The sequence below is a fragment of the Pseudorca crassidens genome, chromosome 2, assembly GCF_039906515.1.
Source record: "Pseudorca crassidens isolate mPseCra1 chromosome 2, mPseCra1.hap1, whole genome shotgun sequence".
Classification (NCBI taxonomy): Eukaryota; Metazoa; Chordata; class Mammalia; order Artiodactyla; family Delphinidae; genus Pseudorca; species Pseudorca crassidens.
In genome coordinates this window covers 128,853,300-128,870,094 of record NC_090297.1, presented here as the reverse complement: position 1 = coordinate 128,870,094, position 16,795 = coordinate 128,853,300, and the positions used below count along the sequence as shown (strand labels likewise).

At 37.9% G+C, this 16,795-nt stretch overlaps 1 protein-coding gene across 1 annotated transcript in view; it reads left to right on the top strand.

The window, feature by feature from the left end:
* LOC137219707 (ankyrin repeat domain-containing protein 45-like) overlaps positions 1-16,795 on the top strand; it is a 150,938-nt gene that overhangs the window by 130,533 nt on the left and 3,610 nt on the right. The window contains exons 26-29 of the mRNA XM_067728672.1: positions 7,271-7,369; positions 9,511-9,678; positions 10,735-10,866; positions 16,296-16,481. Coding sequence (XP_067584773.1) covers positions 7,271-7,369; positions 9,511-9,678; positions 10,735-10,866; positions 16,296-16,481 — 585 coding nt within the window. The remainder of the gene's footprint in view (positions 1-7,270; positions 7,370-9,510; positions 9,679-10,734; positions 10,867-16,295; positions 16,482-16,795) is intronic.

Here is a 16,795-nt window from a genome sequence, read left to right as displayed (position 1 = left end):
AGAAGTCCACCCACTGGAGTGAAGGTTCTGAGCCCCACATCAGGCTTCCCAACCTGGGGGGCTGGCAATGGGAGGAGGAGTTCCTAGAGAATCAGACTTTGAAGGCTAGCAGGATTTGACTGCAGGACTTCGACGGGACTGGGGGAAACAGAGACTCCACTCTTGAAGGGCACACACAAAGTAGTGTGCACATCAGGACCCAGGGGGAAGGAGCAGTGACCCCACAGGAGACTGAACAAGACCTACCTGCTAGTGTTGGAGGGTCTCCTGCAGAGGCAGGGGATGGCTGTGGCACACCGCTGGGACAAGGACACTGACAGCAGAAGTTCTGGGATGTACTCCTTGGCGTGAGCCCTCCCAGAGTCTGCCATTAGCCCCACCAAAGAGCCTGTAGGCTCCAGTGTTGGGTTGCCTCAGGCCAAACAACCAACAGGGAGGGAACTCAGCCCCACCCATCAGCAGACAAGCAGATTAAAGTTTTGCAGAGCTCTGCCCACCAGAACAACACCCAGCTCTACCCACCACCAGTCCCTCCCATCAGGAAGCTTGCACAAGCCTCTTAGGTAGCCTCATCCACCAGAGGGAAGACAGCAGAAGCAAGAAGAACTACAATCCTGCAGCCTGTGGAACAAAAACCACATTAACAGTAAGATAAACAAAATGAAAAGGCAGAGGACTATGTAGCAGATGAAGGAACAAGATAAAACCCCAGAAAAACAACTAAATGAAGTGGAGATAGGCAACCTTCCAGAAAAAGAATTCAGAATAATGATAGTAAAGATGATCCAGGACCTCGGAAAAAGAATGGAGGCAAAGATCGAGAAGATGCAAGAAATGTTTAACAAAGACCTAGAAGAATTAGAGAACAAACACCTAGAAGAATTAAAGAACAAACAAACAAAGATGAACGATACAATAACTGAAATGAAAAATACACTAGAAGGAATCAATAGCAGAATAACTGAGGCAGAAGGATGGATAACTGACCTGGAAGACAGAATGGTGGAATTCACTGCCACAGAACAGAATAAAGAAAAAACAATGAAAAGAAATGAAGACAGCCTAAGAGACCTCTGGCGCAACATTAAACGCACCAACATTTGCATTATAGGGATCCCAGAAAGAGTAGAGAGAAAGGACCCGAGAAAATATTTGAAGAGATTATCGTCGAGAACTTCGCGAACATGGGAAAGGAAATAGGCACCCAAGTACAGGAAGTGCAGAGAGTCCCAGGCAGGATAAATCCAAGGAGAAACACGCTGAGACACATAGTAATCAAATTGACAAAAATTAAAGGCAAAGCAAAATTATTAAGAGCCACAAGGGAAGAACGACAAATAACATACAAGGGAACTCCCATAAGGTTAACAGCTGATTTCTCAGCAGAAACAATACAAGTGAGAAGGGAGTGGCACGATATATTTAAAGTGATGAAAGGGAAGAACCTACAACCAAGATTACTCTACCCGGCAAGGATCTCATTCAGATTTGATGGAGAAATCAAAAGCTTTACAGACAAGCAAAAGCTAAGAGAATTCAGCACCACCAAACCAATTCTACAACAAATGCTAAAGGAACTTCTTAGTGGGAAACACAAGAGAAGAAAAGGACCTACAAAAACAAACCCAAAGCAATGAAGAAAATGGTCATAGGAACATACATATTGATAATTGCCTTAAAGGTGAATGGATTAAATGCTCCCACCAAAAGACACAGGCTTGCTGAATGGATACAAAAACAAGACCCATGTATATGCCATCTACAAGAAACCCACTTCAGACCTAGGGACACATACAGACTGAAAGTGAGGGGATGGAAAAAGATATTCCATGCAAATGAAAATCAAAAGAAAGCTGGAGTGGCAATACTCATATCAGACAAAATAGACTTTAAAATAAAGACTATTACAAGAGAAAAAGAAGGACACTACATAATGATCAAGGAATCAATCCATGAAGAAGTTATAACAATTGTAAATATTTATGCAACCAACATAGGAGCATCTCAATACATAAGGCAAATGCTAACAGCCATAAAAGGGGAAATCAGCAGTAACACAATAATGGTAGGGGACTTTCACACCCCACTTTCACCAATGGAAAGATCATCCAAAATGAAAATAAATAAGAAAACACAAGCTTTAAATGAGACATTAAACAAGATGAGCTTAATTGATATTTATAGGACATTCCATTGGAAAACAACAGAATACACTTTCTTCTCAAATGCCCATGGAACACTCTCCAGGATAGACCATATCTTGGGTCACAAATCAAGGCTTGGTAAATTTAAGAAAATTGAAATCTTATCAAGTATCTTTTCTGACCACAACGCTATGAGACTAGACGTCAATTACAGGAAAAAAACTGTAAAAAAATACACACACATGGATGCTAAATAATATGCTACTAAATAACCAAGAGATCACTGAGGAAATCAAAGAAGAAATAAAAAAATACCTAGAAATATATGACAATGAAAACACGATGACCCAAAACCGATGGGAGGCAGCAAAAGCAGTTCTAAGAGGGAAGTTTCTAGAAACACAATCCTACCTCAAGAAACAAGAAACATCTCAAATAAACAACCTAACCTTACACCTAAAGCAATTAGAGAAAGAAGAAGAACAACAAAAAAAACCCCCAAAGATAGCAGAAGGAAAGAAATCATAAAGATCAGATCAGATATAAATGAAAAAGAAATGGAGGAAACAGTAGAAAAGATCAACAAAACTAAAAGCTGGTTCTCTGAGAAGGTAAACAAAATTGATAAACCATTAGTCAGACTCATCAAGAAAAAAAGGGAGAAGACTCAAATCAACAGAATTAGAAATGAAAAATGAGAAGTAACGACTGCACTGCAGAAATATGAATGATCATGAGAGATTGCTGCAAGCAACAATATGCCAATAAAATGGACAATGTGAAAGAAATAGACAAATTCTTAGTAAACCACAACCTTCTGAGACTGAACCAGGAAGAAATAGGAAACATAAACAGACCAGTCACACTGAAATTGAATTTTCAATTGAAATTTCCATTTCACTGAAATTGAAGCTGTGATTAAAAATCTTCCCACAAACAAAAGCCCAGGACCAGATGGCTTCACAGGCGAATTCTATCAGACATTTAGAGAAGAGCTGACACCTATCCTTCTGAAACTATTCCAAAGTATAGCAGAGGGATGAACACTCACAAACTCATTCTATGAGGCCACCATCACCCTGATACCAAAACCAGACAGAGGTGTTACAAAAAAAGAAAACTACAGGCCAATATCACTGATGAACATTGATCCAAAAATCCTCAACAAAATACTAGTAAACAGAATCCAACAGCACATTAAAAGGATCATACACCATGATCAAGTGGGGTTTATCCCAGGGATGCAAGGATTCTTTAATATATGCAAATCAATCAATGTGATACACCATATTAACAAATTGAATAAAAATCATATGATAATCTCAATACATGCAGAAAAAGCTTTCAACAAAATTCAGCACCCATTTATGGTAAAAACTCTCCAGAAAGTAGGCATAGAGGGAACCTACCTGAACATAATAAAGGCATATATGACAAACCCACAGCCAACATCACTCTCAATGGTGAAAAACAAAAGCCATTTCCTCTAAGATTAGGAGCAAGACAAGGTTGCTCACTCTCACGACTATTATTCAACATAGTTTGGAAGTTTTAGCTATGGCAATCAGAGAAGAAAAAGAAATAAAAGGAATCTAAATAAGAAAAGAAGAAGTAAAACTGTCACTGTTTGCAGATGACATGATACTACACATAGAGAATCATAAAGATGCTACGAGAAAACTACTAGAGCTAATCAATGAATTTGGTAGAGTAGCAGGTACAAAATTAATGCACTGAAATCTCTTGCATTCCTAAACACTAACGATGAAAAATCTGAAAGAGAAATTAAGGAAACACTCCCATTTACCATTGCAACAAAAAGAATAAAATACCTAGGAATAACCTACCTAAGGAGACAAAAGACCTATATGCAGAAAACTATAAGACACTGATGAGGGAAATTAAAGATGATACAAACAGATGGAGAGAGATACTATGTTCTTGGATTGTAAGAATCAACATTGTGAAAATGACTGTACTATCCAAAGCAATCTACAGATTCAATGCAATCCTATCAAACTACCAATGGCATTTTTCACAGAACTAGAGCAAAAAATTGCACAATTTGTATGGAAATGCAAAAGACCCTGAATGATCAAAGCAGTCTTGAGAAAGAAAAACGGAGCTGGAGGAATCAGGCTCCTTGACTTCACACTATACTACAAAGCTACAGTAATCAAGACAGTATGGTACTGGCACAAAAACAGAAATATAGATCAATGGAACAGGATAGAAGCCTAGAAATAAACCCCCGCATATATGGTCACGTTATCTTTGATAAAGGAGGCAAGAGTATACAATGGAGAAAAGAAAGCCTGTTCAGTAAGTGGTGCTGGGAAAACTGGACAGCTACATGTAAAAGAATGAAATTAGAACACTTCCTAACACCATACACAAAATGAAACTCAAAATGGATTAAAGACCTAAAGGAAAGGCCAGACACTATAAAACTCTTAGAGGAAAACATAGGCGGAACTCTGTGACATAAATCACAGCAAGATTCTTTTTGACCCACCTCCTAGAGAAATGGAAATAAAAACAAAAATAAATTGGGCCTAATGAAACTTCAAAGCTTTTGCACAGCAAACAAACCGTAAACAAGGCGAAAAGACAACCCTCAGAATGGGAGAAAATATTTGCAAATGAAGCAGCTGACAAAGGATTAATCTCCGAAATATACAAGCAGCTCATGCAGCTCAATATCAAAAAAACAAGCAACCCAATCCAAAAATGGTCAGAAGACCTAAATAGACATTTCTCCAAAGAAGATATACAGATTGCCAATAAACAGATGAAAAGATGCTTGACATCGGTAATCATTAGAGAAATGCAAATCAAAACTACAGTGAGGTATCACCTCCCACTGGTCAGAATGGCCATCATCAAAAATTCTACAAACAGTAAATTCTGAAGAGGGTGTGGAGAAAAGGGAACCCTCTTGCACTGTTGGTGGGAATGTAAATTGATACAGCCACTGTGGAAAACAGTATGGAGGTTCCTTAAAAAACTACAAATAGAACTACCATATGACCTAGCAATCCCACTGCTGGGCATATACCCTGAGAAAACCATAATTATAAAGGGTCATGCCACCTAGAGGGGTGGGATAGGGAGGGTAGGAAGAAGACGCAAGAGCGAGGAGATACGGCGATATACGTTTATGTATAGCTGATTCACTTTGTTATAACAGCAGAAACTAACACACCATTGTAAAGCAATTTTACTCCAATAAAGATGTTAATAAATAAATTTTTAAAAAACGGGTCATGTACCACAGTGTTCATTGCAGCACTATTTACATTAGCCAGAACATGGAAGCAACCTAACTGTCCATCAACAGATGAATGGATAAAGAGGATGTGGCACATATATACAGTGGAATATCACTCAGCCATAAAAAGAAATGAAATTGAGTTATTTGTAGTGAGGTGGATGGACCTAGAGTCTGTCATACAGAGTGAAGTAAGTCAGAAAGAGAAAAACAAATACCATGTGCTAACACATATATATGGAATCTAAAAAAAAAAAATGGTTCTCATGAACCTAGGGGCAGGACAGGAATAAAGACACAGACATAAAGAATGGACCTGAGGACAGGGGGAGGGGGTAGGGTAAGATGGGACGAAGTGAAAGAGTAGCATTGACATGTATACACTACCAAATATGAAATAGATAGCTAGTGGGAAGCAGCTGCATCACACGGGGAGATCAGCTCAGTGCTTTGTGACCACCTAGAGGGGTGGGATAAGGAGGGTGGGAGGGAGACGCAAGAGGGAGGGGATATGGGGATATATGTATGTATATTACTGATTCCCTTTTTTATACAGCAGAAACTAACACAACACTCTAAAGCAAATATACTGCAATAAAGATGTTTAAAAAAACGATAACTAATGAAAACTTGCTGTATTAAAAAAAAAAAGAATGGCACCTGCCAAAAAAAAAAAAAAAAAAACAAGGTCTGAATAATACATAAGGGGGATAATTGGCTTTAGGTGAGCTTTTAAAAAAAATATTGTGAAGTCATGCATGTTTATTTCTACACTGTAAAATAAATCAGAAGCGAAAAGTGAAAACCTTTCACTCCCCACCCCACACTTCGAGATAACTACTATGCATGACTTAAAAGTATGTTTCCCACACATCTTTGTAAAATGCAAATCTGTCACCATAATTCTCCTGTTACAAACCTTTTAGTGGCTACCCCCTGGTTTTGGGAAAAGCCCAGACTTTTTACCGTGCCTGTGAGCCCCTTGGAGACCTGGCTTCGGCTCACCTCTCCAGTCCTGCCTCCACCTGGGCTGCAATATGACTTTGCTGGGCCCCAGGCACTTCTGCCTTTTCCTCGGTAAAAAAGCACTAAAAAAATTATACTTTATGATCGTGTTAGTATAAAGATGAATATATTAGTATTAGATGTTTTAGTATTAAGACATTTTACTCTACCTAAAAGTTCTTTTATTTTCTTCTGATTTTAAAAGAAACTAAAACATTATTGTAAATCCCGAAAAGTATTGTGAACCCTGGACACTGTGCCTATTGATGCCTAATGGATAACTCAGCCCCGGTCTCCACCCCTCCTTGCCTGCCTGAGATGTATTGAATCTTCTGTGATTACCCCCAGTGCAGTTATTCTGTTTACTTCTGGGTCTTTGCTTAAACTGAATCCTCTGCCGTAAATGGTCATCAACTCATCGTATCCTGGCTATCTGTTACTCTTCCTTCAGGTCTCAGCTTAGCTGTTCCTTCCTCTGTGTAGTCTCCCCTGGACACCCAAGACAGGGTCCTGTGACCTTTCTGAATTTTTTTCCCAGAGTGCCATGCCCCTGTCTCCTGATCAGAATTATTACACTTTATTGTAACCATTATCCAACCTAGCATTTATTGGGTGTTTCTGCCACTCTGCTAGGTCCTAAGCAAAAGTCTACAATTTGCTTGCTTGTCCCTTTTTTACCTAAAATTTAATGAGGTATGCAAAAATGTTGTAATTCATTAAGAAACCAGAGAATATAGTTTGTTTTTATGCTTTTAAATTTATTTCTATTTAGAGAAGTAGACTGTAAAGATTTGTGTTAATTCTCTTTTTCTTTCCTTTTCTTTTCTTCTTCTTTTTTTTTTTCTTTCAGGAAAGAGCCAAACTTGCCTGTTTTGACTATGGAGATGTCATTTGTAAAGAAGGTGAAATGCCACAAGGAATCTACTTAATTATTTCAGGAATGGCGATCGTAAGGGATTATTTATTATTTACTGAAAATGTACTTTGAAATACGTAATTATCACATAAGGAGAAATTTAAGAACTAAGATATTTTGAAATTTTTAACATAATTTGTTTTCCAGATGAAACCATTTCTGTTCAGAGTGAACACTACAGCTGAGAGATAATTATAATACCCACCATCCGAAAGGTGCTTCCCATCTTACAAAATGCTTTCATAATTATTATTTATTCCTCACAACAGTCCTGGGAGGAACAGTCTTTTCGACGTTCAGATAAGGAACCCAATACTTGGAGTGGTTGGGTTACTCACCTAAAGGAAATGAGTGTCAAGAATGAGGAAATAGACCACAACATCAGATTCTCCCAGAGGTCAGATAGGATGAAAATCATACAATTTTTAACCAGTAGGAGGCTTTTGGTGTCAGTAGAATGATAGGGACAAGAATCCTTTAGAAACTGAATACTAGTAGCTGAATCCATGGGTGAGCCCTAGCTATGACCAACATAATTCCTAGATCCTAGATGACAGTTACAAGTGACAAACCCTTATTACAGTGCAAATAATATATTTGGCTTTCTATTTTTGGAATGGGTGTTTCAGACCTTAAAAATACCAAAATTAATCATGGAAATAAACTATTATAATAAATACTAACACATGTATAGAGTTTATTAAGTGTCAGGCACTTTCCATTCATCCATTTACTCATTCATTCAACAAATATTTACTTCATTACTATCATGCAGCAGGCACTGCTCATTCTAGGCATAGAATCGACAAAAACAAAAATCGCTGTCTTCTTAGAGTTTAATTTCTAGTAGAGGCATAGAAGGAGATGGGACAATGGACAAAATACCTAAGTTAAATATATAGTATGTTAGCGGTGATGGAGAGATGAAGATGGCTAATTGTGACATTTAAAAGGGTGGTCGAGAATGGCAATATGTTATGACATTGAATCCTTACATCAACCTCATGTAAGGTGGAAAACTAATGGACAGAGAAATCAATTCATTTCCACCACCACCACCCGCCCCCCCCCACCACCAATCTTTGACAGCTATTCCCCCTTCTACTTTTGAGGGCTCATGTGATTACATTGGGCCCAACAGGATAATCCAGAATCATCTCTTTAAGTTTAGCTGATTAGCAGTATCCTGAATTCTATCTGCAAAATCCCTTCACAGCAGTTCATAGATAAATGTTTGATTGAATAGCAAAGAGACAGGAATCTTGGAAGGATTTCTTTAGAATTCTGCTTACCACAGATGTTATCCCCTTTCCTTGGTTTGCAAAAAAGCAGAGACATTCTTGATTACTCAAAAGGCCTTTGAATTGCATTCAAAATTAAATTAAAAAAAATCAAGTCCTTTGGAAGCATGAATGCCTCTGAAAGTTTGAATGATAATCACTAGGAGAGGGTACAGTTTTCATAGCAACTCCTTCAGTGACCTTTTTTCCGTTTCCTGTGTCTTGAACAGTAGCTTTCCTCTTTGATATTTACAGCTAAACTTTCTGGAAAGTTGTGTAATCCTTCTGGTTGATTCCCGCATCTTCCTCCTGAAATCTGATACCTTTCTTTACCCCCACCTACACCTACCAGTTCTTTTCCTGAAGTAACCCAACCATCCTGTGTTCATCCTAAAACCTTTTCCTGTTAATGTCTCATGGTAATTATTCTTAAGCATCTTCAGGGAAGCAAGGCTTCTACTGAAATCACGGCTTGGTTTGGAGGCATATTAATTCATGATATCCGATTTATGCATCCATGCAACCAGAAGTTTTTTCCACCTGAGACACTAGCCTATTATGCTAAGAATATCTAATAGATATTATGCTAATATCTAATAGAGTGGCATTAGTGGCAGACTGCAATGACTACTTTTGGTAGAATTTTTATACAAGGGAGGTAAATAGGGGTCATCTGTAAAGCTAAAAATTAGAAACAATCTTGCCTTGGAGAGTTGAAATGTGAAAGAAACCATGATTCTTGTGAAGCCTAATTCCTCCTTTACACCTGAAAGGATTCATAAAGAATGTTTTCCTTCCATTGTAATAATTGCAAGAAAAACTGGGAGCTCCTGGGGTTTGGTCAAGGGCTTTTAATTTTATATTTCCCTTGGCACAATTTTTTCCCCTTTGCAGCTGCAGAGTTCACCTCCTACCTTTGGAATAGACAGGAGCCTAAGGGCTGATAGAGAGTCCGCGACCAGGTTTACAGAGTACTGTACTAGTGGAGACATAATTGGAGAGTTGAGCTGTCTGCTTAAGTGTGAAATTGAATATACTGCCATCTGTGAAACTATTTTACAGGTAAGAAACTGGTTCAGTATATATTGTGAGTTGTTAGTTAATTCTTCCTCAAGTCAATAAGGAGTGCCAGCATCTTTGTTCCTCTGGGTTCTGATATCTTATTTAGTCACCCAACCAGCTACTGTGAAGCGGGTGTAGACTAGCTGAGAGAGGCCAGTTTAGTGTCTCACATCTGCTATGGGATCTGGAGGCTGATATTTTAACCAAGGAGACTATGCCAGTTTTTTTTATTAAAAGAGAAAATATCTAACTTTTGATGTTATGAAGATAAGGAAAATATATATGTAAAATGCCTGGCATGTTTAGATGCTCAATAAATGGCCACCATAATGAGAGTGGTGTTTTTAAAGTATACTTGTGTTTCAACCCTCTGTCTTCCATTTTTCACTTGCTAAATAAGAAGTTTATTTAACAAATAAATGGCCTGATATTGCACTAGCTGTGGGCGATTCAAATTGAAATTAGTGAAAGTTCCCACTTACAAAAAATTTTCAAGCTTTTGGGACTGATAGATGCAACAGAGCAGTGTCCAGAGTCTTAGGAGTGTGACAAACAGAAAGGAATGTCACCTTATCAGTTTCATACCATTTCATTTTTGGAAGAGGATAGAAGGCATGAATGTATTCACAAGGCTGAATTGAATTCACTGAATTTCAGGTAAATGAACTTCAGTGAGTTCTGAAAGAGTTGTCTTCCTTATTTGGATTGTCACTTTGCTGGAAACAAATACTATGAATGAGCCAACGTGACCTACTGTGACAATAAAAATAGATAAGTTTATGTGGCTTAGTTCCTTAATCTTGGGCTCATGATTATCCTACCTATTGATTGGTATAAAGTTTCCTGGCCTGTTTTTAAGTCTATAGCTTTAATTGGACTGTACATTCTATCATCTTATGCTTAAACGGCAGAGTATCATAATTACTATACTAGAGTTGATAGTTTTTTCTAGGAGGTTAGGTGAAGATGAAATCTACAGGCATTTTTTTTTTTTTTCTGATGGTCTTGTAATTTAGTTTCAAATCAAGCATACTGTTTGATACCTTGTCATTTCAGGCTTGCTTTATCTCCCTGGAGGATTTATATGAAGGCTTTGATGTCTTCTGGCCATCCCTGGAATATAAAATATGGCTGAAGCTTGCTCTCAGTATTGCCTATCAGTATTTTGAATCAAGTCTCATTGATGAGGTAAGTTGCATGATTAAAATATGAATGAAATTTTATTTACTGTATTTTTTACAAAATGCATTTCATATTTTGGAGACAAAGAAAGGAAGGTGTGTCTGATCTTTCAAAGTAATACTTCAGAGTCCTCATCACTCGCTTATCCTGACTTCCTATAGGTCATCAGTCCCCTTGTGACAGCTGATTTTCCCAGACTACCTGCAGTCATCCCTTAAAAACAATAAAGTCAGCAAATCTTAAATAGGTAGATCCCCAAGAATCAAGCATAGCATTAATTAGAATGCGTTAATGAGCATTGTCTGGTGTTTATTATAGTCTACTCTACCTACGTTAATATAAATCTCCTGCCTTTTCAAATTTTTACTGAGTTTACTAAGCCTCATCTATGAACTTTCTCTCCAGAAAGTAGTGGTTCAAGTCTGTTCTTGGACTGCACAATTTACAACCCCATATTTACATCCCATTTAGTAATTTTTTGAGCCCCTACCATGAGTCAGCAACTGGAGAAGTGACAGACCTGAAGTTCAACAATATTCATTGAATTGTGAGATATATATATATATATATATATATATATATATATATGAATATAAATATTGGGTTAAAAAATCAGCATGTCTCAGGAGAATGAGAAGAGAAGCCACAGACTGGGAGAAAATATTTGCAAAAGACACATCAGATAAAGAACTATTATCCAGAATATACGAAGAGCTTTTAAAACTCAACAGTAGGGAAAAAAAACAGCCTGATTAAAAAATGGGCCAAAGATCATAACAGACACCTTATCAAAGAAGATATACAAATGGCAAATAAACATAGGAAAAGATGCTCCACATCCTATGTCATCAGGGAAATGCAAGTTAAAACAACAATGTGATACCACTACAAACCTATTAATTCGCCAATATTTGGAACACTGACAACACCACATGCTGGCAAGGGTATGGAGCAACAGGAACTCTGATTCATTGCTGGTGAGAATGCGAAATGGTACATAGCCACTTTGGAAGACAGTTTGGCGGTTTCTTACAATACTAACATACTCTTGCCATATGACCCAGCAATCACTCTCTTTGATATTTACCCAAAGGAGTTCAAAACTTATGTCCACACAAAAACCTACACATGGATTTTTTTAAAAACTGAAGTATATTTGATTTACAGTGTTCTGTTAGTTTCAGGTGTACAGCAAAGTGATTCTGTTATATATATATATATATACTTTTTCCTTATATATTATTACAAAATATTGAGTATAGTTCCCTGTGCTATACAGTAGATCCTTGCTGTCTGTCTATTTTATATATAGTAGTGTGTATTTTATATATATTAGTGTGTATATGTTTATTCCTCCCCTCTCTTTCCCCTTTGGTAACCATAAGTTTGTTTTCTGTGTCTGTGGGTCTATTTCTGTTTTGTATATAAGCTTATTTGTATCATCGTTTTTTTTAGATTCCACATACAAGTGATGTCATATGATATTTGTCTTTATCTGGCTTACTTCACTTAGTATGATAATCTCTAGGTCAATCCATTGTTGCTGCAAATGGCATTATTTCATTCTTTTTTATGGCTGAATAATATTCCATTGAATATATATACCACATCTTCTTTATCCATTCATCTGTTGATGGACATTTAGGTTGCTTCCATGTCTTGGCTATTGTAAATAGTGCTGCAGTGAACACTGGGGTGCATATATCTTTTCAAATTATGGTATTCTCTGGATATATGCCCAAGAATGTGATTGCAGGATCATATGGTAGCTCGTTTTTAGTTTTTTAAGGAACCTCCATACTGTTCTCCACAGTGGCTGCATCAATTTACATTCCCACCAACAGCATAGGAGGGTTCCCTTTTCTCCACACCCTCTCCAGCATTTATTATTTGTAGACTTTTTGATGATGGCCATTCTGACCAGTGTGAGGTGATACCTCATTGTAGTTTTGATTTGCACTTCTCTAATAATTAGCGATGTTGAGCATCTTTTCATGTACCTTTTGGCCATCTGCATGTTTTCTTTGGAGAAATGTCTGTTTAGGTCTTCTGCCCATTTTTTGATTTGTTTGTTTGTTTTTTTGATATTGAGCTGTGTGAGCTGTTTGTATATTTTGGAGATTAATCCCTTGTCGGTTACATCATTTGCAAATATTTTCTCCCATTCTGTAGGTTTTCTGTTTGTTTTGTTTATGAAAAACCTACACACAAATGTTTATAATACCTTATTCATAATTGCCAAAACTTGGAAGCGATCAACCAAGATGTTTTTCAGTAGATGAATGGATAAACTGTGGTACTTCCAGACAATGGAATATTATTCAGTGCTAAAAAGAAATGAGTTATTAAGCCATGAAAAAGACATGGAAGAAATTTAAATGCATATTACTAAGTGAAAGAAGCCATCTGAAAAGGCTACATACTCTATGGTTCCAACAATAGGACTTTCTGGAAAAGGCAAAACTATGAAGACAATAAAAAGATCAATGGTTGCTAGGAGTTGGGGTGAGGAGGCATGAACAGGTAGAGCACAGAGGATTTTTAAGGCAATGAAAATACTCTACGATACATGTATGATGGATACCTGTCTTTATACATTTGTCCAAACCCATAGAATGTACAACATCAACAGTGAAACCTAATGCAAACTATGGACTTTGGGTGATTATGTGTATCAGTGTAGATTCAGCGGTTGTAATAAATGTACCACTCTGGTGGAGAATGTTGATAATAGGGGAGGCTATGCATGTATAAGGGCAGGGGGTTATGAGAAATCTCTGTACCTTCCTCTCAGTTTTGCTGTGAATCTAAAACTACTCTAAAAAATTGTCTTAAAAAATTAGCACATCATGCTAAGGCAGTCAGTCTTTTACTATGTGGCAATAATATTTTTCAGAAAAACTTTAACAGAAGGGTAAGGAGATGTAGATTCTTTTCCTTTTGGTTTGCCTCTTCATGAGCAGTAGGACAAGTTAGAGTCTACTTTGAAACTCCAGAGGAGAGAATTGGGACCCAAAAGTTGAAACTCTATGGAGTGAGACTTAACTCAATAATAAGGTGAGTGTCCTTTCATTTTTAAAAAATTCACAAGCAACACATATTCATTATATAAATTTAAAAAACACAGTTACAAAATGTAAGAAGATAATAATAATTTTCTACCCCAATTTACTCCCCAGAAAATCTCTGTTTAACATTTTGGCTTATTTCCTTCTAGTCTTTTTTCATTAAAGAACTAACCAATTAAGACTTTTTAGAACCCCCAAAGACTAACAAGATTATGCTGAACACCCTCCTCTAGACCACACAATTCAAATTTTATATGCATTTAAAAACCAAAATAGCTTTTTACGAGATTTTTCTGGTTGTAAAATTCTAGATAAGTTTGCTAATTTTCTTATGTTTTTGGTGCCCCAACTATGCCGGTGCCCTCAGCAATTAAGTGTTTGATTTGCATGTCAGGGACCAAGATCTGAGGGCTGAATCATGTAGCTGTGTACTTCCTGTGGCTGGAAATGTTCAGAATGAGTTGATGGCCACTGTCAGGGCACCGTCCAAGAGATTACTACTGTTGGACTGACCTCTAAGCTCCTATATTAGTTTGCTGGGGCTTCTGTCACAAGGTACTGCAAACCGGGTGACTTAAATGACAGAAATTTATTGTCTCACAGTTCTCAAGCCTAGAAATCTGAAATCAAGGTCCTGGCAGTACTGGTTCCTACTGAGGGCTATGGTGGAGAATCTAGTCCAGGCCTCCCTCCTTGGCCTGTAGACAGCTGTCTTCATCTTCACATGGAGTTCCCCTTGTATGTATGTCTGTGTTCAAATTTCCCCTTTTCATAAGGGCACCAGTCATATTGGATTAGGTGTCCACCCTGTTGCAGTTTGACCTCATCTTATCTTAAACAATTACATCTGCAATGACCTTATTTCCAAATAAGGTAACATTCTGAGGTACTGGGGTTTAAGACTTCAATATATAAATTTTGGAGGGACACAATTCAATCCATAACAGCTCTCTTCTAGCTCTAAAATCTATGTTTATGAGCCTTGGCGTATGCTTAAGTTTTGTTTTGTTTTGTTTGTTTCCTTGTCAAGTGGGACCTTTGCTTACTGCAAGATAAAACCTCTGCATATTTAGGACTCTGGTTCTTGTGTGAATAGAAATCCAAGAGGCATAGCTGACTGCCCTGCTGTGGCTGATTATAAATAAATCAGGGCTGGGCAACCACATTCAGGGCCACTAAACAGTAGCAATATAAAAGCTCTGAATTCAGAATCTTGTCAGTATAAAAGTTCTGAATTCAGAATCTTGTCAGAAGTCATTCTGAACTCCAAATAAATTCTATCTGTTGGCCCCAGGGTCTATTTGCCCTTTGGCATCCTCAAAGAACTCAGCTAAATCAGTGAATTTGCTTTCTTCTTCTTTTTTTAAACTTTTGATCTTTCATTTATTTTAGTCATTATTTTTTTTTTTTTTTTTTTGCGGTACGCGGGACTCTCACTGTTCTGGCCTCTCCCCTTGCGGAGCACAGGCTCTGGACGCGCAGGCTCAGCGGCCATGGCTCACGGGCCCAGCCGCTCCGCTGCATGTGGGATCTTCCCAGACCGGGGCACGAACCCGTGTCCCCTGCATCGGCAGGCGGACTCTCAGCCACTGCGCCACCAGGGAAGCCCCCTCTTCACCTATTTTATCCAACCTCCCACCTCCCCTCCCCTCTGGCAACCACCATTTTGCTCTCTGTATCTTTAAGTCGTTTTCTGTTTTGTTTGTTCATTTGTTTTGTTTTTTAGATTGCACATGTAAGTGAGATCATATGGTATTTGTCTTTCTCTATCTGACTTATTTCACTTCGCTCTAGGTTCATCCATGTTGTCGCAAATGGCAAGATTTCATTCTTTTTTATGACGGAGTAGTATTTCATTCCATATATATATATATACTGACTTAGAGGTCAGTCCAACCGTCCAACAGTATATATATATATACCACATCTTCTTTATCCATTCATCTATCAATGACATTTAGGTTGCTTCCATATCTTGGCTGTTGTAAATTATGTTGCAGTGAGCGTAGGGGTGCATATATCTTTTCAAATTAGTGTTTTTATTTTCTTTGGGTAAATACCCAGAAGTGGGATTGCTGGATCATATGGTAGTTTTATTAATTTTTTGAGGAACCTCCTACTATTTCCCATAGTGGCTGCACCAGTTTACAATCCCAGCAACAGTGCACGAAGGTTCCCTTTTCTCCACATCCTTGCCAACACTTATTTGTTGTCTTTTTGATGATGGCCATTCTGATAAGTGTGAGCTGGTTTCCATTTCCTTGATGGTTAATGATGTCGAGCATCTTTTCATGTGGAATATGCTTCCTTCTTGATACCGTGTGTCATTTTGTATGATTTATAGGACAAAATCTCATTTTATTTTAGGACTTAAAGTTTCAGAAGTGCGTGGCCCTCAATCATGCATATGTGGAGACTTTATCAAGCTATAACGAAATGACTATTGATAATGTGAACATGAAATTCGTTATTCTTGTATACGGCAGTGTTATTGATACTAAGACAGAGGTACCATATCTTGCACCTTGCATTTTACCTAAAACCTGTGAACAGGTAAGGAGGATCATTTCTAAAGAGTCATTTGCTTTTCATTGTGCCCCATAAGTGACTTTAAAACTCAACCGACCACCTTAAAGGGAAATTTAACCTAGAAAGACCCTATAGTTCTCACCTGCCCTTAACAAAACAGTCGAAATGTACCCAGGGCTTCTGTGTACTGTTGTACAAGTTGTGTCCCGCACAAGAGTGTCACTGAGGGACAAGGGGGGCAGGAATCTGCCTGCTCTCTACTTGCCAAGCTGTTTGTCCTGGCATGGGCTGTGCGTCCACAGAGGAAGGACGGGGTACACTTTTCCTAGTTCATGCCA